Source organism: Silurus meridionalis, chromosome 29, assembly GCF_014805685.1.
Source record: "Silurus meridionalis isolate SWU-2019-XX chromosome 29, ASM1480568v1, whole genome shotgun sequence".
Taxonomy (NCBI): Eukaryota; Metazoa; Chordata; class Actinopteri; order Siluriformes; family Siluridae; genus Silurus; species Silurus meridionalis.
Genome location: NC_060912.1, coordinates 12,218,054 through 12,239,182, shown reverse-complemented (window position 1 = coordinate 12,239,182; position 21,129 = coordinate 12,218,054). Strand labels below are relative to the sequence as shown.

Sequence of the window (21,129 nt, the reverse complement as noted above, 5' to 3'; positions counted from 1 at the left end):
GGAACCTGTACCCACGACCCACACGTTTTCACTTTTCGCCTTCCATAATATGTGTGTGTCATAAACTTATAATAAAATGTAGCCTTAATTGAAATATATATAATTTTAAGAGAATGATGTACTACATCTCATATCTACATTGAGTTTGAGTCAGGAGGAGCATGTTGCCTCTTCTATGCCCAGCTCTTCTCTTCTCCTCTACCCAGCCTGTGTCTGAGCGAGATCACTTTTGTCTGCTTGTGAAAATGAGAAAAGATCAGCTTCTGCTCTCTTTCATGCTGACAGTCTTTGGACAGAATATCTGGTATGAGCCACCAGTTCCTTTCCTCATCTACCACTGGGCTCCAACACCAGCCTGTGTCACATGCATCACATGCATTGATGCCAAACTTTCACTTGTGGAAATCGCATGCAAAACAGTTTGTAATAATGAAGTAATATAATATGGGTGGTGCTGAAGACATGGATGTGTGAAGTGAGTACGAGTGTGTGTTGAGTCTGGGTTGTACAGATCAGTCCCACAGTTGAGTGTGTGTGTGTGTTTGCGTGAGTTTTAGTTTAGTTTAACCAAATGCTGTTGGCTATGCAAAAGCAGTGTGTGGTGTAAATGGTGGTAATTTCAGCCATAATATTTACTAAAGAAAATGTCAATAGATGGCGTAATTACACATTTCTCCAGCAGGGGACTGTGTCGTCTGCTCATTCCCTACTACAGACCAATAGAGTGAAGAAGAAGAAGAAGAAGAAGAAGAAGAAGCTGCTGTTTTTGTTTTCAGGTTGAGCAGCTGAGCCTTCCGATTGACTTATTATTTATGTGTTAAAATGATTTCACAGTGTTGAGATTGAAGTTTTTAACCTCCATTCTGCTTTTAAATCCCATGGTAAGTTAAACTGTTGCTTCTAAATGAGCTGCCTGGCTAACAGTAGTGGTTAAATATTCCAAATAGATTTCTGCTTCATTAGTCTGTTCTGAGTTATAAACTGTTTCTTTAAACTTTAACTATAAAGGAGTAGATGTCTTTTTCAGTCTTCACTAGCAGCTGTTAGGGAGGTTTCTGCCCCATGGTGTGCTCAGGGAATATTATCAGTCACATCATTTGGCTGACCACAAATTACTCGTTGCCAATTTTCTAACCGTGTGTCCACACAAAGAAGTGAAACTGAAACACACTGACCACAGAACATTTAGAATACACCGATCAGCCATAACATTTAAACCACTGAGAGGTAAAGATGTTGATCTCCTTACAGTGCCACCTGTTCTAAGGTGGGATTCATTATGCAGCAGGTGAATACTGAGCTCTCGAAGTTGATGTGCAGGAAACAGGAAAAATGGCCAAACATGAGAATCTGTGTGACTTTGAGAAGGGCCACATTGTGATGTCTGGAAGTCCAGGTCAGAACAGCTGTAAGACATTTGTGTTTGGACCATGACAGAGATGTTGAGAAGTCCATGGAAGCTCTTTCTTACAGCACTTAAATGATCTGCTGCACATGTCTTGATGTCAGATGCCACACAGACCTTCAGAGGTCTTCAGGAGTTTTGTATGCAAAAGGAGGAAGTATACAGTATTAGGTGGGTGTTTATTTTATTATTATTATTTTTATGCCTGATCGGTGTATAAGATAAAACCACAGTAATTAGATTACTTTACATATTTGTGGCTCAATGTAAAATATGGAGGCCCAGTGAGAAGGAACTATGGTTATATGGCTCTTTTTGCTTTATAACATCATTAGTGTATGGAATTAAGAAAATCACAGTTAACACATTTATTCCTGAAACTTAGCCGTTATTCTCTCAATATTCACATCCGTGAGCGGGCTCAAAGAAGCGAGATGTTTTAGTATCTTTTAAAGTAAACCATATGCTTTGCACAAGTGGATAATTTATTCAATCTTTTGGAGGAATGTACATTTTAAAGATTTACTGAGTCTATTTGCAACAGCACTACTTTAGGCTACTTCAGATGAAATCAGCAAAAGCCAGACATTCTTCTGAGCCTCCTTCTGTTAAAATCACGTGTTCATTTCATTTACAGTGAGCATTCATATTTAGTTAAAGATTGTTGGTAAAATGTGGATTATTATTATTTGGTCACTAGCTGAGCAAGTCTGTACAGATAGAGAAGCCTATGACAGCTCAAGGATCTTCAGGCTCTGTGAGTCTCTTCAGCCCTGAGGATCAACTGAATGCAGGATTCCAAAAGAAGCCTATAAAAGAAGACCCTGAAGATGAAGAAAACCATTGTAAGGAATGAGTTCTACAGTTCCTTCTACATATATTTAAACATCTACACCTACATTTAAATGTAATCAAACTGCTGGTGGTGAGATATTCAAGACCAATCTATCATGTAAGACCCATCTCCCCTGTGGAGCATGTCTAATGAGGCTTTACTTTTGACATTTTCTAATTCAGTTCCTTGTAATTGACTTGAATAGCATTTCCTTTTCATTCTTATGTTTTCATTGTTTTATTATTTATATAAATTGAAATGATGAAACTTTAGTTCAAAGGACATCAAGCTGGGAGGGGCATGTCACCCCATTGGACCAGAAGAATGAAGGAATTCACCAGAAGCTTATTAAAGAAGAACCTGAAGATGGAGATTACTCCTGTAAGGCAACAGATCAAACTAGATTCCAGTCACTGACCACCATTAAAAAATCTGTTACTTGTTTACTGTTAATTGATTTAATATTAAATGTAATTAATTTATTTGAATGGACAAAACCAATTTTAGTTAGTAGTTAATCTTCTCATATCTGTTTAACCAATGAAACTTTAGGTAGTGAGACATCAAGTTGTGTTGTGGACCGACAGAATGAGGAATTCAACGAAAAGCCTTTAAAAGAAGAGCCTGCTGAAGATGAATATCTGTGTAAGACAACAGCAGGGGTCTAAAATTCTACTTCTAACTTGACTTTAAAGCATTCTTCTGTCTTATCCAAAATCTCAAGTTACAGATCAGAACAAAACTCATGATATTCTCTCTCCTCTGCACATCAATTTTCAAATTTGTCCCTATGTTTGTGTGGACAGGAGGACATAACACAGATGAAGACCTATCTTTTCAAATGATCTGAGCCCAACTATGGGCAATTCAATATACACAACTCTTACATCCTGTACATGAAAGATAGAACATCTATAAGATTGGACCAGTTCTTGATGATAAGATCTTAAATCTGCACAGTATCTTTACTTACTTTGTTCCTTTGTTCTAGACTGTGAGTACTGTAACTCCTTCTTCATCAACAAGTGTGAGATACATGGTCCAGCTCTCTTCTTGCCTGATACCCCTGTTCCTCAGGGGGTTTCGGACAGAGCCAGACAAACCCTTCCCCCTGGTCTAGAGGTTCGGGAATCTGTTATTCCTTATGCAGGCCTGGGCGTGTTTAATAAAGGGGATACAATTCCAGTTGGTGCCCATTTTGGGCCTTACCAGGGAGATCTGGTGGACAAAGAAGAAGCCTTGGGGAGTAGCTACTCTTGGGTGGTAAGTTGTTGAAATGTAATATATGATACGAATAACAGAACACTGCATTTCTTAGCTTATACATTTCATATTTATTTGTTAAGGTTTCTCAATGTTATCAACAGTGTTAGGACAATCATTTTGAACTTATTTGTTTACCGCCGTCTTAATGTACATAATAATATTACATAAGGTTGGTTGCAACGGTTTTGGAACCGGGAGGCACATTGGAGCTTTTACTTGCTGGTCGCAAAGTATTAAATATCTCAGTTATACACCACATGCTGCCAGTTTAACTGATTTTGGACTTCCAGCTACATTCTTTTGTTTTACTAGTAATGTATATAGAACTAGTTTACTAGTCCAACCTAAAAAAAAAAAAGCTTTCATGCACCATTTTCTGAATTAACTTGACCTTTTTATTCTGAACATTAGTAGCTTTCTTTTGATTTCAAGCCATTCCTAACATGAGTTTTTTCTCTCTCTTCAGATTTACAAGAATAGGCATTTTGAGAAATACATAGATGGTAAGAAAGTGACTCATGCGAATTGGATGAGGTGAGGAATATATGAACCTGAGGGATCTTAGGTGTTTGGTATAAAGCGGTTAGTTTAGCGGACTTTTTTTGTGGTTAACATTTTTTTCCCTTTGTATTCCTGTGTTGTCTTTTCTTTGTTACCTCAGGTATGTAAATTGTGCTGATAACAAAGGAGAGAGTAATCTGTTGGTGGTCCAGTACCAAGGGGAGATTTTCTACCGTTGCTCTCACCCCATCAAAACGAGACAGGAGCTTTTAGTGTGGTATGACGAGAAGTACGCTTGGGATCTTGGCATCACTTTCAACAGCATCTGGGAAAAAAAGTGCTCCCTAAGCGGTAATAAAAAAAACAAAATATTTTTAACACTCGTGTATTAACAACTTGAAGTGGTATACATACAACTGTTATACATACATCTTATACACTGAAACAAGAGGAAATCTTACAAAGCTTTTGCTGTGTATGGATTCATTCACCTGGGTCAAAAGTTTTTAAACCAAACTTGGTTTTAATTATAGATGCAAGTGTTCTGGTACATTCAACAGATTTTCATTCAGATTGTGGTCTTTGGTTTGAGGCCACCACTGTAACACAATGTCATTTTTATGGTATTGTGGCATGGTTTTTGTCCCTTCCAGACAGGGACAGGTTGAACTGAACAATTAACCAATTTCCTACTACTGGTTGCTGAGGAGAAACATCCCACAATTTTTTTTTTTTGCTTTGCTTTATTGGTAGGCTGATAAATATAATAGATATTTGATTCAACTCAGGTCAGGATGTGTTCCCTTTTGAGTCTGTTTCCTCTTAAAGTTTCTTCCTCGTGCCATCTCAGGGAGTTTTTCCTTGCCACAGTTGACACTGGCTTATAATTATAAGGAACAAACTTATACATTCGTTACATTCAAACTTCTACATTCTTCAATACTTTCTCTGTAAAGCTGCTTTGAGAAAATGTCCATTGTTAAAAGTGCTCTACAAATAAAAATGAATTTCATTGATTTAATAATTATTTGCTTTTAAATTGGTTTGTAACAACCTAGTTTTGTTTAATGTTGCCCTTTTTGTGTGTGTGTGTGTGTGTGTTTCAGAAACCAGTGGTTGCTTATTGGGAGGTTTCTCTTGCTCCTTGTGTTCACTTTTCTATACAACTCAAATCGACCTTAACAAACATATCGAAAAGTACCATGGTGAGGAAAATACAAGCATGTTGAGATCTGAAGAACTTAAAGATGAAACACAGAAAAACACCAGAAACCCTGCATACACTGCTTTTGAATCTGCTAAGCCCTCTTGTGTACCGAAAGAGGTGTACTGCTGCTCGCAGTGTGGGAAGCGGTTTGCTGGTCGGCGGAACCTGAAACAACACCAGCGCATTCACACAGGGGAAAGACCATTTCTCTGCTCACAGTGTGGAAAGCATTTCGCTCGACAGAGTCATCTTCAAGCACATCAGACCATACATACAGGAGAGAAACTGTATCCCTGCTCACAGTGTGGAAAACGTTTCAATCGAGAGAGTACTCTCCAGCAGCACAGACGCATTCACACAGGAGAAAAGCCGTATCAGTGTTCAGAGTGTGGGAAATCGTTTACTTATCAGAATGGGCTCCAAAGGCATCACCGCATTCACACTGGAGAAAAGCCTTTCACCTGCTCAGAGTGTGGTAAGAGGTTTGCTTACCATAGTGCGCTCCAGCTTCATCAGCATGTTCACACCGGAGAGAAGCCATACATCTGCTCAGTGTGTGGGAAGAGTTTTAGACAATCAAATTCTCTTCAAATTCATCAACTCATTCATACAGGAGAGAAGCCTTATCCCTGCTTACAGTGCGGGAAGGTTTTTCATCAACAGAACAATTTACAGATACACCAGCGAATCCACACAGGGGAGAAGCCATTTCACTGTGGACAGTGTGGGAAGAGTTTTAATCAAGAAAGTACCCTTCAGCGGCACCAGCGCGCTCATACAGGTGAGAGGCCGTACCACTGCTCACAGTGTAGGAAGAGTTTTGCTCGACTGTGTCATCTCAAACGGCACGAACAAATTCACACCGGAGAGAGGCCGTATCAGTGCTCACAGTGTGGGAAGGATTTTAATAGGGACAGTTCCCTCCAACGCCACAAACTTACTCACACTGGACAGAAGCTGTACAGCTGCTCACAGTGTGGCAAGAATTTTACTCGACAGAGTAACCTGAAAATACACCAGCAAATTCACAATGGAGAGAAACAGTAGGTGTGGAAAGAGTTTCACTCACTAACACTCTACCGATACACCAGTGAGTTTGCAGTGAACCGGATTTGCTCTGGGTTCTGATTATTCAAACAAAAGAGAATTTGTATCCTCCTTACAGTATGGGATGAGGTTTGGTTGATAAAATAATCCACTGTATAGTAAACATAACATTTGTTTTTATAAAGTGATAGCTTTCAATGAGAAGATTAGATTAAGTTTGTTAAATTAGAACTTAATTTAAAAAAATGTTTGTTTTTTTATCTATATAATATCCTTCCAACAAAGCTATTTATACTGACTGTTTTCTTTATCCATGACCTAGTATCTAGTAACTAGTATCTGGATGTATTTGTTAATAGAGGCTACAAAGGACTTCTGTGTAAAGATGTTTACCAAATGCCATGGATTTAAATGCTTGGTGAAACAAGGACCCACAATCATTTAAAATGCATTATTTGCATTAAATGTGTTGATTTTATATATATTTTTTATTTCTAAATTTTTTTTTTCTGTGTATTGTTAAATATCTAACAATTTATTATATGGAATTATTTAAAAATAGTTTATTTATTTTAATAAAATATAGTACTTTCATCACTGAAGTGTAAAATTATCTGGATGTATACTGATAAACTTTCAATCTTGAAAACTTTCATCTGCATTGTTTACTGGAACACGATTTGTGGTTCTTCTTCAAACTTTTAGCACAAACTTAGAAGCATTACATTTCATAGGAAGTCTTTGGATGGTGTAGAATTCAAATTTCCCCTCGCTTGAAGTCAGGACCCAAATCTATTCCAGCATGACAGTGTAGCACATAGTGTGCTACATAAAAATTTGAATGTAAATGGTGTCAAATAAAATTGACAGTATTTCAAATAGCATGGAAGGAGAATCTCTTGAGTTCTAGAAAATCTCTTAGTGCTGCTGATCAGCATATTTCTCCTCCCTCATAGACAATAACAAGCAGAATCCTAGATTTTTATTTCTGGTTTGTTGTTGGCCTCTGATCAGGGTTTTGTCTCTTTACTTGTTTTGCTCGACCTCAGTGAATTGAATTAATTTGTGTGAATCTCCGTTTATTTGTAAACTGAAATTTATGAACAAATAAAAATGGAGAATGATGATAGAAGAGAATGAAGAGTGATAGATGATGAAGTCATGTCTCTCATGAAGCTCAACCACTAAAGATCAGGCACAGTGGCAGACAACCAATCAGATTTCACTTCCTGAAAATGCCTGAGCCAATGATATTCGAGGATTTAGAATTAAACCCGTTGGCTCCGCCCACTGCTTTGTGAATAACTCCTGTTTGTACCTATAGACTTCTTTCACGCGCTCTGGTCTGAAGTTAATGTTGTGCGCGTGAGATTTTCTCCACTTTCCGCGCGTGCACATCGACGTTCCTTTCGCCGTTATAAATCTATCGCGCGAGCTTCAACCCCGTTTTGTCCCGGATTTAGCGGATTTTTACCCAAAGGTGAGATACAGTGAAATGTAGCAGCTGAGCTGCTCGGGGAACAGCTAGTGGACATTCTGGAGTCATGAACCTCTGCATTTTTCTTCCAGTGTCCTGATTCTTTACACCTCTGATCATGAAATCAGAGTCCAGACGGAGATCTTTAGGAGAACCTCCACACACTGCTGCTGCTGCTGCTGCTGGATCAAAGGTACACTTTATTCATGTCTCATCTTTCAGTGTGGTTTGCAGGGCAAAGATACATCATAATGTATTTTAACATTAAATTAAAAAAAATACCTTAACTTTAAGTCTATCACAATAAACTACTGTTTTTTTTTTTTTGTATTTCAAAAATCCTTTTACAAGGAGGTTAGAAATTTCCTTTAATCAATTGGTCTATTTGGTCTGTTCTTTACTATTTTACTCAGTTGGTAAAGTAAACAATGTTTGATTCCAGCAGCTTTTCTTTGGTGGAGTCACGCAATAAATCTGACACATGCAACCAGCTAATGTTGTAGAAAGACTCAGAATCACGGGTTTTGCTTCCAGATGATAACAGCTTTTATTATCAATCCCCAAAAGCCGGAGCTGGTCTGTGGAGCATCCTACTCTCCACTCTCATTTCCACATTATATATGCCTCGACCATTTCAATACATCCCACTCCATACATTGTTCACCCAACATCTGTCTCTAATTTGGGATCTCCATTATACATACAATGGTGGTGCTGAAATGTCTAGGTACAGATACACACATCAATCTTCAATATTTCATACATTTATACCACTCATGGTACATTCCTGTATGCACACACATCAGAAGAACATTTTAATAGAAGTTACATGTTGTGTATATATTTGATGAACTTTATCCTTCTACATTAACAGATCAAATATTCACATTCGTATTCCAGTGATCTCCCAGAGGAAGTTTAGTTTTAAAGTAACCAACAGATTCACATTTAACAATTTGCTAATAAATCATAATTGTATCCTAATTTAGTGTCTTGTCTAGAGGTGTAACAGTACACGTGTTCATACCGAACTGTTTCAGTACACGGCTTTCGGTTCGGTATACACGTGTACCGAATACAATCCTTTTTACGTGCGGAACATAAAATATATAGTCTGAGTTCCCTCAGGAACGTATTAAGTGGTGGACCGCAAGTTTGTTTAGTTTCTGCCTTGCACTTTGAGCTCATTTATTAGTCTTAATATTTACCTTGAAAACATACACAACAATGCCAGGTGTGTTAAAAATAGAAACTAGTTTTCACTTTAAGATTAGTTTTTTACATGCATGAAAATGCAGGAATCCATAGCACTAGCGTTAGCAGCTAACCAGAAGATGACTACCAGCTAGGCTTAAGTTTTATGTCCAGCTTCAAGAATTTCTCTTAAAGGAGAAAATCAATTTTTTTTTTTTTTTTATAAAACATTATCTCGTATTATATTAACAAGCAGGCATTTTATTTAAAAATCTTATTTAATTTAAATTGTTTATTAAATGTTGATCACAAATGTTACTAATAATCTGCATTAAAATAAAAATTATTGAACAGGTCATGATTTTTCTCAGTAAACATATTTTTTAAGGTGCTATTGACATGAAATGTTTACCAGATGTTGGTAACAACCCACAACCATGCAATCCAGACATACAAAGAAATCAAACCATATGACCCAATGACACAGCTACAAGGTTTTGATGGTTAAATGACGTATTTAAAACTTCTTCCAAAAGCCTTTGTTGGTAATGACGGCTTTAAGACGCCTCCTGTATGGAGAAACTAGTTGCACGCATTGCTCAGGTGTGATTTTGCCCATTCTCCTGACCCATTCTAGCAGCTTGCTGTTCTTTCTCTGAAACCAGTTGTGAGTTTCCTTGTCTGTGTTTGTGATTGTTGTCTTGCTGAAATGTCCGCCCTCGTTTCATCTTCATCATCCTAGATGGCAGCAGACTTTTATCAAGAATGTCTTTGTACATTTTCTTTAATAAGATGAAGTTTGCCAGTTTTGTGACCTGAAAAACAGCCACACATCATGATGTTCCCACCTCCAAACGTCACTGTTGGTCTGGTGTTTTTGGGGTGATGTACAGTGCCATTTGTCCCCCAAACATGGTGTGTATTATGGCATCCAAAGAGTTCAATTTTGGTCTCATCTGACCAGACTTTATTCTCACAGTTTTTTTAAAGGCTTGTCCAAATGTTGTGCAGCAAACTTTAAACGAGCTTTAACATGCTTTTTCTTCAGCAGTGGACTCTTGCATGGTGAGCGTGAACACAGGCGATGGTGGTTCACTGCATTTCTTATTGTTTACTTTGAAACAATTGTACCTGCTAATTCAGGTCTTTCTGAAGCTCTGCTCATGTGGTCCTTGCCATTTGGACAACTCTTCTGAAATTCTTTTCACTCCTAAAGGACGAGAAATAGTCTCAGATAAATGTTTGTGGGAATATTATATATGAAATAAAAACACATTTTTTTACACATGATTCAGTACCACTCACACTAATCATTACCGCAAAATGTTTACATGCCATTTTTTTTGCACATCTTCCGGAATTGCTGCTGTTTGTTCTTTTGCACAATATTCTTTCCACATCTTTTTGCCACTGTTCACTTTCTCTTGATTGCTGCTGTTTGTTTAATTGCACAATATTTTGTTTACATTTTTCTGCTACTGTGCACCTTATTTTTTTACGACGGGTTTAATAGTGAAGCTGTTTTGTGTATTGTCCTGCACCGTCTTTTGCACTGTTTGTACCAGGTTGCACCCATGCACTTTGGCAAGGATCTTTCTACTAGTTCTTGGCCTGTGTTTTTCTGTTCTGTGACTGTTGCTTTATGTTGTTTTATGTAGCACCAGGGTTCAGGAGGAAAGTTGTTTCATTTCACTGTGTACTGCATCAGCTATATATGGTTGAAATGACAATAAATGCTTCTTGACATGACTTCTTGAATATTATAAAAAACAATTCAGAGGACTTCAGCATTTACAACTTATCTTGTTGAGCATTATCAACTTTGAATGATGTACAGTAAAGCCATAGTGTCTTATTTCCCAATTTATGTAGAAAACATTTGTCAGGAACTGTTAACAAATCTACATTTAGGTAGGAAATTTCTCAAAGCGGAGGTACATGCTAACAAGTTGACTAAATCTTTTGACAGCCACAGATAATTACCTTCGGTCGTCATCAATGTATTGTTGTCCCAACCACAGGGATTTTCACACATCATTTGGAAGACAGCATGCAGATCAGCTCAGTAGGTACTGATTGTTTGCACCGTTGCAGAATTTGAGCTCCGTCTTAGGAAATCTACTATTAGCAAATGTTCTGAATCAAACGTGTTTTGCTAAAACCAAAAGCACTTGAACACTTGAACATTTCTTGCTAAATTTTTTTTTGAAATTGAAAATAAGATGCTGCCTGGTCTGCCTCAAAATACCTCAAACCATATCAGATTACTATAGCAGACATTTCTGATAACATGCAAGACCAAATCTAAAATTATTACTGTATATTAAATCATTTTATTTTGTTTTCCAGATGCACCACTGCTCAGACTGTGGGAAGAGTTTTACTCATCAGAGTAGTCTCAAAAGACACCAGCGTATCCACACAGGAGAGAACCCGTATTACTGTGAACAGTGTGGGAAGAGTTTTATTTGCCAGAGTCATCTCAAGGTACATCAGCGTATCCACACAGGAGAGAAGCCGTATCACTGTCAACAGTGTGGAAAGAGTTTTAATCGCCAGAGTCATCTCAAAGAACACCAGCGTATCCACACAGAAGAGAAGCAGTATCACTGTCAACAGTGTGGAAGAGTTTTAATCGCCAGAGTCATCTCAAAGTACACCAGCGTATCCACACAGAAGAGAAGCCGTATCACTGTGAACAGTGTGGGAAGAGTTTTACTCATCAGAGTCATCTCAAATCACACCAGCGTATCCACACAGGAGAGAAGCCGTATTACTGTGAACAGTGCGGGAAGAGTTTTACTCAACAGGGTAATCTCAAATCACACCAAAGTATCCACACAGGAGAGAAGCCGTATGACTGTGAACAGTGTGGGAAGAGTTTTACTCATCAGAGTCATCTCAAATCACACCAGCGTATCCACACAGGAGAGAAGCCGTATTACTGTGAACAGTGTGGGAAGAGTTTTACTCAACAGAGTCATTTCAAAGTACATCAGCGTGTCCACACAGGAGAGAAGCCGTATCACTGTGAACAGTGCGGGAAGAGTTTTATTCGCCAGAATCATCTCAAAGTACACCAGCGTATCCACACAGGAGAGAAGCCGTATCACTGTGAACAGTGTGGGAAGAGTTTTAATCAAGAGATTACTTTTCGGGTACACCAGCGAATCCACACGGGAGAGAAGCCGTATTACTGTACACAGTGTGGGAAGAGTTTTAACCAAGATAGTACTTTTCGGGTACACCAGCGTATCCACACAGGAGAGAAGCCGTATCACTGTACACAGTGTGGAAAGAGTTTTATCCAATTTAGTCATCTTCAAATACACCAACGAATCCACACAGGAGAGAAGCCATATCACTGTGAACAGTGTGGGAAGAGTTTTACTCATCAGAGTAGTCTCAAATCACACAACGAATCCACACAGGAGAGAAGCCGTATCACTGTGAACAGTGTGGGAAGAGTTTTTCTTATCAGCGTAGTTTTAAAGAACACCATCGTTTCCACACAGGAGAGAAGCCATATCACTGTGAACAGTGTGGGAAGAGTTTTACTCAACAGCATAGTCTCACAGTACACCAGCGTATCCACACTGGAGAGAAGCCGTATTACTGTGAACATTGTGGGAAGTTTTTTACTCAACAGAATAGTCTCACGGTACACCAGCGAACCCACACAGGAGAGAAACCATATCACTGTGAACAGTGTGAGAAGAGTTTTACTCAACAGCTTAGTCTGAAAATACACCAGCGAACCCACACGGGAGAGAAGCCGTATCACTGCTCACATTGTGGGAAAAGTTTTAGTTATTCGAGGAGCCTCCTCAAACACCAGCAGAGTCATACAGGACAGAAGCTGTAAATCGGTGGAAAATGTGGCGGAGCTTTGTTCATTGAAGATCATTGGCTTTTTAAGGCCTATTTAATTTTAATAGAATTTTTTTAGTTTTAAGCATTTTAAGCTACATTGGGAATCAACTGAAACAAAGAATCCACCATGTTTCTGCTCAAAGATGGGTTCTGAGTTCCGACAGAAGACACAGAGAATGGCATCGGAATATTGTGTTTACATCTAATTTAGAGAGAGAATTCTGGTCCAACTACAGCTAACTTAATTATATGGCAAAAAGGACGGGGATTCCTAAGCATCACATCCATATGTGCTTTCTTTACGTTGTCTGATAGAACGGCTTCCAGTTCATAGTACCTTGAGCCCAATGTTCCTGATCTAGTTTTCTGCAACCCTAAGCAGGATCACATGGTTACATAGTAAGATCAGGAAAAGTCTTATGGGTTGAGTTTTGGAGATCCTATTGTGATTTTTTTTATCAGTATTTAGATAATGATGTAAATGATGATTACAATGTTATTTTATATATATATATATATATATATAGGTTGTGAAAGAGAATAGCCTGAAGTCTTCAGCTGAAGGCAAAAAAATGTGACCGAGCAGTGAGAGGTGCCATTCCTCCAGCAGGTAACTTTTCTGAAAAAGCATGGCCAATACAACTACATCCATAGTGGGAGAAGGTTGTACATCAGGCCATTGAATTCACTGGTGATGGCCCAGTGTACAAAATTAAACCTGAGTCAGGTAGCAAGAACTTTTGTGTAATGCATCGCAAACTTCCACCTCGTCAATGTCTTGGATTCCATAGATCAGATTGATTTTGAGGAGCACCTCTGCAAAAGAGTAATTCACTATCAAATTCAGAGGTGACAAAAGTACACACATCCTTTAATTAAGTAGAAGTAAAGATACTCATGTTTTAAAATATCCTGTCAAAAGTTGAAGTACTGATTATACTTATTGTTAGTGTTAAGATGGTTTTCACACAGTTTCACACACATTCCTTTGTCTGTTCAGTGTCTATAGAATATATACGATGTTAGTCTGTAAGGTAAACGGAGTCTTATCTGGACTCACACATCTCCAGCTAGTATATCCTCTTGTCTAAACAGGAAACAACTAGGTCAGGTTTCTTTTCTCTGTATGTGTATAAATACGCTCTGCTACCTGCAATAAAGGAGAAGAGGAAGAACATGCATTCTGTGTGCTGTGTATTTCTTCTTCCCTGATATCAGAAAGGCACCACGGGCATAGCAGATCGTATGGAAAACCTCCAAGAATTAAGTTTCGTTTGGGCATGATAAAAATCTAACACATTTACTTTTACATGAGTTAAAAAGTTTTGGCTCTGACATGTACTTAAGTAAAAAGTAGTTATTACTTCTACCTGTTTTAGCTTTTAACTGGACCTCACATCATTATATATATATATATACACATATATTTGAATTTGAATTCTGAAATAATGTGATCTTCACTGCTCAACAGTTGAAGAAGTTTTTTTGTCTATACCATGCTACCAGAACACCTTTTCCACAAAATAACTAAGGCATTAAAAAAAAAAACATTATTTTGCAAAAAACACACTGATCAAAATTAGAGAACAACAATGACTGTAGCAAGGAAAAAGATTACAACAATATTTTCTGAAGGTTACAACAGTCAAAAATTAGTAGGGAGTGTACAGGCCTCTGCTCTGAATGACTTCAGCACATCTGCGGCCACAGGACCGCACCAGTCTCTCACACTGCTCTGGTGTGATTTTGGTCCACTCTTCTTCCAGTCTCCTCCACAGTTTGGTGACTGTAGTGGGTTTCTTGGCCATAACTTTGTCACCAAGGATTTTCCAGAGGTTCTCTATTGGGTTGAGATCAGGACTCTGGGCAGGCCATGTCATTATTTCAATGTTTTCAGTTTTAAGGAACTGCTTTACCCGTTTTTCTGTGTGACCTGGAGCTTTGTCCTGCACGAACACTGCGGGCTGATTGGGTGATGAACGCAGGGAAGGAATCATATGTAGTTGAAGAAGGTTCTGATAAACATTTGCATTCACTCTGCCATGTAGCTGTAGAAGAGGCCCAACTCCTGCTGCAGAAAACATGCCCCAAACCATGACACTTTCTCCTCCACTTTTCACTGACTTCTTTACACACTTTGGGTTCAGTCTTTCTCCAGTTTGTCGCCCAACATAATGTTTCCCATCGGACCCAAATAAATTAAACTTGCTTTCATCACTGAAGTGAACTTTGGACCAGTTCTCCTCTGTCCACACAACATGCTCCTCAGCAATGCTTAGTCTAGCCTTTTGATTCTTTCTGCTAATGAGAGGTTTGGTCACTGCAGAGTGGCTTTCAGTCCAAATGCTCTTAAACGTCGAGACACTGTATGACGAGACAGATCCTTACCCTGTTCAGCGCTGAACTGGTGAGCAATTCCAGCTGCAGTGTGGAAACGATTGCCCATTGAGAACCCCTGCAGTATCCTGTCCTCTCTTGTATTTGTCTTCCGTGGACGACCAGCCTTCTTGGCGGACTTGAATGAGTTTGTGATGATGTAAAGAGTCAATATTCTTAAAATCACAGATTTGGAACGACCAACTTGTCCTGCTATGGCTGATAGGGTCATCCCTTTGGCCTTCATCTGGACAACCTGCTGCCAGAGGCTTTCAGTCACTTTAGAACTGCCCACCATCTTGCAGAGTCAGTGAAACTGGAAGTAAGGCTGCCAGTTAAATAGGGGTTGACAGATAATCAAGGAAATTAGCACCAGGTGCCAGATTAACACCAATAACTAGGAGGTATCTGAAAGTGTTCTCTAATTTTGATCAGTGTGTTTTCTGCAAAATATATATTTTTTTTAAATGCCTTAGTTATTTTGTGGAAAAGGTGTTCTGGTAGCATGGTATAGACAGGACAAAAACTCCTTCAACTGTTGAGCAGTGAAGATGACATTTCAGAATTGTTCAATTGTTTATAAATTGTTCTCTAATTTTGATCGTGTGTGTGTGTGTATGTATGTATATATATATATATATATATATATATATATATATATATATATATATATATATGAGATTTTACAGATTTGAATGATGTATTATTTTTATCTGTACAATCAATAAATGCAGTAATTTAAGTTTGTGTCGCCATTATGGGGGAAAAACCCGCATAAAAAAAAGTGTGAATCATGGCGGATTTGGCGCAGAAATAAAAGTTTACTGATAAAATATTTTTATCTGGAGTTTATTTATTTATTTTATATCTAAGTAAAGAAAGGACGTCGTGGATAAATGTATATTTTGCTGAAGGTTTTAATTTCGCCTCTTTTCTATTTAGTTATTTATGTATTTACATTTTTTATAAAAATAGTAAAAACAGAAATGCGCTCTGAATTGACGTTGCTAGCGTTACTAACATTTAGTGCCGTTTAAATTTTGACACCCAAATATATTTATTTTTATAAAACTAATTAAAAATGTTATCGAATGAATGTGTCCAGTTCTCTGTCATGTTTACATCACTGACTCCTACTGTCTCATCCACGTTAACCCCAAACTTCTTACTGCCTTCTGCCCTGCTGATTCTTAGCTTTGTGGAGTGTGGAGTAAAGTACTGATACCAAAAGAAATCTACTTAAGTACAGTAACAAAGTATTTGTACTTCGTTACTTCCCACCTCTGGTCAAATTATTAAGTCATTGGATATCGTGGGAAGATGTACGGATTATCATTAAAAGCTATACACCTAGAGTGTATATCAAAGTGTGTTGTTAAAATGAAACAGAAACTTTAAGTAACTGATCAGGTTAATTGGCAGCAGGTCAGTAAGATAATTGGGTATAAATAGTGCATCTTAGAGAGGCAGAGTCTCTCAGATGTAAAGATGGGCAGAGCTTCAACAATCTGTGAAAGACTGTCTGCAAACTGCGGAATGAATCCAGAATGATCCAGAAACACCACCATCCTCTCTGAGCCATAGCTCTTTTTAAAATGTACTGAGGCAAAGTAGAATCCTGTTCTATGGCCAGAAGAATCAAAATCCAGAAAACTTCATTATCAGGAAAGGGCTTTTATATTTAAATAATACGATGCTAACTGCATACTGCATCTATTACAATAAAATGACTCTTTGGTAGAAGAATCCGGGCGCTGAACTGGTCTGCCTGCAGTCCAGTAAAAATACAACAAAGGAAACACAGAAGTACATGTGGGGCAACATTCTTCTCCCATTCTTCTTAAACAATAGCAAGAAAAAATAGTGAACTGTTCATGAAGTAATCATGAAACACTTTTTTTTAATGACACTGATACTCCTTCCTCAGTCAGGGGCTGAGTCCAACCCCTAAAGAACAGCCCCATACCACTACCGCTCCTTAACCAGACTTTACAGTTGACACAATGCAGTCAGGCAGGTGAAGTTCTCCCTGAGTCTGCTGAACCCAGAATCATCTATCACACTGCTAGAGAAAATGTATTCTTTATTCTGCTATCTGTCTCCATATTTAAATCCTATTAGAAAGAGCACGGCAATGCTGCAAGACCAGCTGTCGGATTTACTCTGGAAGATCTGAAATGTTTCACCTGTTATACTAGAATAATTGTGGTGGAAATTAGCCCTGAATATACAAGAATTATTCATGTTCTGTTGATGACAGTGGTGATCATAGTGGCTAATAAACTTACAAAATATACCACAGGTCACCTTTATTCATATATATGGGGAAACACAAAGGATAATGAATAAATTCCATCAGATAATGTTAAGAAAGCACATATGGGTGTGGTGCTCAGGTATCCTCATAATTTTTGCCATATAGTGTAGTTGTGAAGCCATATAGTGTATGTTGTGTAGCTGGACCAGAATTATCTCTGCAAATTCTATGTTAACACAATGTTCTGATGGCTTGGAAAGGTGTCCAGTTTGTTAGTTATAATCATAAACGTTAAAATTTAAAGTTCCCAAATATATATACATACATTTCTTTTACATGCCTGTGACAAAGAATTTAAAAACAATATTCTTTGACAAATTAACATCAGGAGTTGATGGCTGTATTTTAGAACACCTTAATGTTCCCTTGATGAGCTTTAATAAGCATAGCTCTGTCCATACTGTCCACAGAGGTACAGCTTCTGTCCTGTTTGACTCTGTTTGTGAAAGAGGAAGGCCCTCTAAGCACTGAAACTTTTCCCACACTGCTGAAGATGTGTCTTTTGACAAAAAACTTTGTCCACAGTGATTATGGTCCCTCCACTGTGTGGATACACTGGTGTTCTTTGAGATTACCCTGAGGAGTAAAACTCTTCCCACACTGTTCACAGTGATACAGCTTCTCTTCTGTGTGGGTACGCTGGTGTACTTGGAAAGTACTCTGTTGAATAAACCCTCTCCCACACTGTTCACAGTAATATGGCTTCTCTCCTGTGTGGGTACGCTGGTGTACTTGGAAAGTACTCTGTTGAATAAACCCCTTCCCACATTGTCCACACTGGTATGGTTTTTCGCCTGTGTGGATACGCTGGTGTACTTTGAGATTACCCCGATGAGTAAAACTCTTCCCACACTCTATACAGTGATACGGCTTCTCTCCTGTGTGGATACGCTGGTGTTCTTTGAGTTGACCCTGATGAGTAAAACTCTTTCCACACTGTTCACAGTGATACGGCTTCTCTCCTGTGTGGATACGCTGATGTATTTTGAGATGACTCTGATGAGTAAAACTCTTCCCACACTGTTCACAATAATACGGCTTCTCTCCTGTGTGGATACGTTGGTGTAACTTGAGATGACTCTGATGCGTAAATCTCTTCCCACACAGTTCACAGTGATATGGCTTCTCTCCTGTGTGGATACGCTGGTGTAAATTAAGATTACTCTGACGATTAAAACTCTTCCCACACTGTTCACAGTGATATGGCTTCTCTCCTGTGTGGATACGCTTGTGTATTTTCAGAGAAGCAATTTTAGTAAAAATCTTCCCACAATCTGAGCAGTGGTGCATCTGAAAAACATAAAACCATTTATTATACTGTAATACTTGTAGTTTTGTTATAGAAATGTATGCTACAGTAATCTGATGGCTTGATTTTGAGGAGTTTTAGAAAATCTTTCACTATTTTATGGTTATATCGGATCTTACAAAATCCTCAATATCCAAGTCTTCAAGACAGAGAAGGTTTATCACTACCATGACAAGCAGCACCATGATATCACTTTCATTTTAAGGAGACAGAGAAAAAGACCGTGGCACCTGTTGCAGCCTACTGCGACACTGGAGATACAGTTCAAGACTCCAAGCATCATAAAACCAATACACTGTTAGAAATAATGAAAAACACTTACATCAATAAATGCATGCTCAAAGACCAAGTGAATGAGGGAAGCAGCATAGAATTTATTCCTCAAAAAAAAATCAATCAACCCAAGATCAAGTTATTAAGAACATCTCAGAATGATCTGAACTTGTTACAAAAAACACCTGACATTATATTTTGTGCCACTGTGTTTGGATGAAGCAGTCAGTAATATAATTAATAATAAATAATATTAATGCAACCCCATTTGTTGCAGTAGATGTATTTGTCTGAGGAACAGATGTATGGATTTCATTCATCAATAAAGGTAAGACTATTTAATGTATATTACCATTTGTGATGGAGTAAATATACCCGAACTGTATTGCCAAGAAGAGCAACCAGTCATTAGTGTTGCACAAGCCAGGTGACTCTCAGTGTCAGTCTTAAGCCCGGATGAATGTGGAGGGTTTTGTTATGAAGGACATCCGGTGTAAAACATTAGCCAAATCAAATATGCAGATCACGAATCAGAAATTCATAAGGGATTGTGCTTGAGGCCCAGGTTACCAACAACCACCACATGTATCATTAGCTAACAGGTACCAGTGGAAATTGGGCTACTATTGGCCGAAGGAGGAGGAGAGTCTACAGAGACAGCAGGGAAAGGAGAAGTGGAGGAGAGTGGAGGTTTGGGTTGGTACTTTAAATGTTGGTACTATGACTGTTGAAGGTAGAGAGGGAGCTGATATGATGGAGAGGAGAAAGGTAGCCAACCGTGAAAAAAGGAAGCCCAAAGAGGATGTTTATAGGTGTGGCGAGGGAAGACATGCAGGTGGTTGGGGTGAAAGAGGCAGATGTAGAGGACAGGGTGGTATGGAGTTGGATGATCCGCTGTGGCAACCCCTAATGGGAGCAGCCGAAAGAAGAAGTAGTAGTATTGTCAACCACAGCACTTCAAAAATTTAAGAGGTTCTTCTCTGGTCCTTTTTTTTCACCAACTGATAAGGGAAATCGTGCTTAGATCCTGTTCACACACTGCACAAAAAAAAAAAAAAAATCAAAAAACGTGGAATAAAACAGGACTCAAACGGGTAACTTGTGCATAAAGAACATAAAGAATGCAATATAAATAGGAAAAATACAATTTGCCTAATTAAACCAAGTTATTGAGAATTTAATGATTGAATCCCTTTGGGGTTTATTTATATATATATATATATATATATATATATATATATATATATATATATATATATATGGCAAAATGTGTCTCTGTCTGTCCAGGATCTCACGTGGCCTTCACCTCACTGGTTACAGAGTAAATGTTTGGCTGGATTATGGGTGTTACATTTTAGCAGGTTCTACAGCACATTTACAACAAAAATAGCAGAAAGTTAACAGCACTCTGGACCTGGAGCCCTCAGAGAAACAAACCTTCTGCTTGACACAGTGAAAATGGGGTTGTATCACACCACACTTTCTGAGATGAGATGAGACATGAATAAAGTGTACCTTTGATCCAGCAGCAGCAGCAGCAGGAGTGTGTGGAGGTTCTCCTAAAGATCTCCGTCTGGACTCTGATTTCATGATCAGAGGTGTAAAGAATCAGGACACTGGAAGAAAAATGCAGAGGTTCATGACTCCAGAATGTCCACTAGCTGTTCCCCGAGCAGCTCAGCTGCTACATTTCACTGTATCTCACCTTTGGATAAAAATCCGCTAAATCCGGGACAAAAACGGGGTTGAAGCTCGCGCGCGATAGATTTATAACGGCGAAAGGAACGTCCATGTGCACGCGCAAAAAGTGGAGAAAAACTCACGCGCCCAACATTAACTTCAGACCGGAGCGCGTGAAAGAAGTCTATAGGTACAAACACAGATTACAATGCATTGGGCGGGGCCAAGGGGTCGAGTTCTAAATCCGCAAACATCATTGGCTCAGACATGTTCAGGAAATGAAATCTGATTGGTTGTCTGCCACTGTGCCTGATCTTTAGTGGTTGAACTTCATGAGAGACATGACTTCATCATCTATCACTCTTCATT

The 21,129-nt window shown here is 38.5% G+C and overlaps 1 protein-coding gene and 1 pseudogene across 3 annotated transcripts; one reads left to right on the top strand and one right to left on the bottom strand.

Annotated features, from left to right (window-relative positions):
- Window positions 1-718: 718 nt before the first annotated feature.
- LOC124381913 lies at window positions 719-13,765 on the top strand (annotated as a pseudogene).
- Window positions 13,766-16,397: 2,632 nt separating this feature from the next.
- LOC124381907 (zinc finger protein 239-like) lies at window positions 16,398-21,011 on the bottom strand. Of its 3 annotated transcripts, XM_046843836.1 has the most exons (3): window positions 20,786-20,925; window positions 20,596-20,696; window positions 16,398-18,788 (listed from the first exon to the last, which is right to left on the bottom strand). In XM_046843836.1, the coding sequence occupies exons 2-3, from the start codon at window positions 20,668-20,670 to the stop codon at window positions 18,027-18,029; spliced, it is 837 nt and encodes a 278-aa protein (XP_046699792.1). In that variant the 5' UTR covers window positions 20,671-20,696; window positions 20,786-20,925; the 3' UTR covers window positions 16,398-18,026. The 3 variants fall into 3 exon arrangements, with proteins under 3 accessions (XP_046699792.1, XP_046699791.1, XP_046699794.1); XM_046843835.1 differs by lacking the exon at window positions 20,596-20,696 and having other exon boundaries at window positions 20,786-21,011; XM_046843838.1 differs by lacking the exons at window positions 20,596-20,696; window positions 20,786-20,925 and adding an exon at window positions 19,038-19,643.
- Window positions 21,012-21,129: the final 118 nt, after the last annotated feature.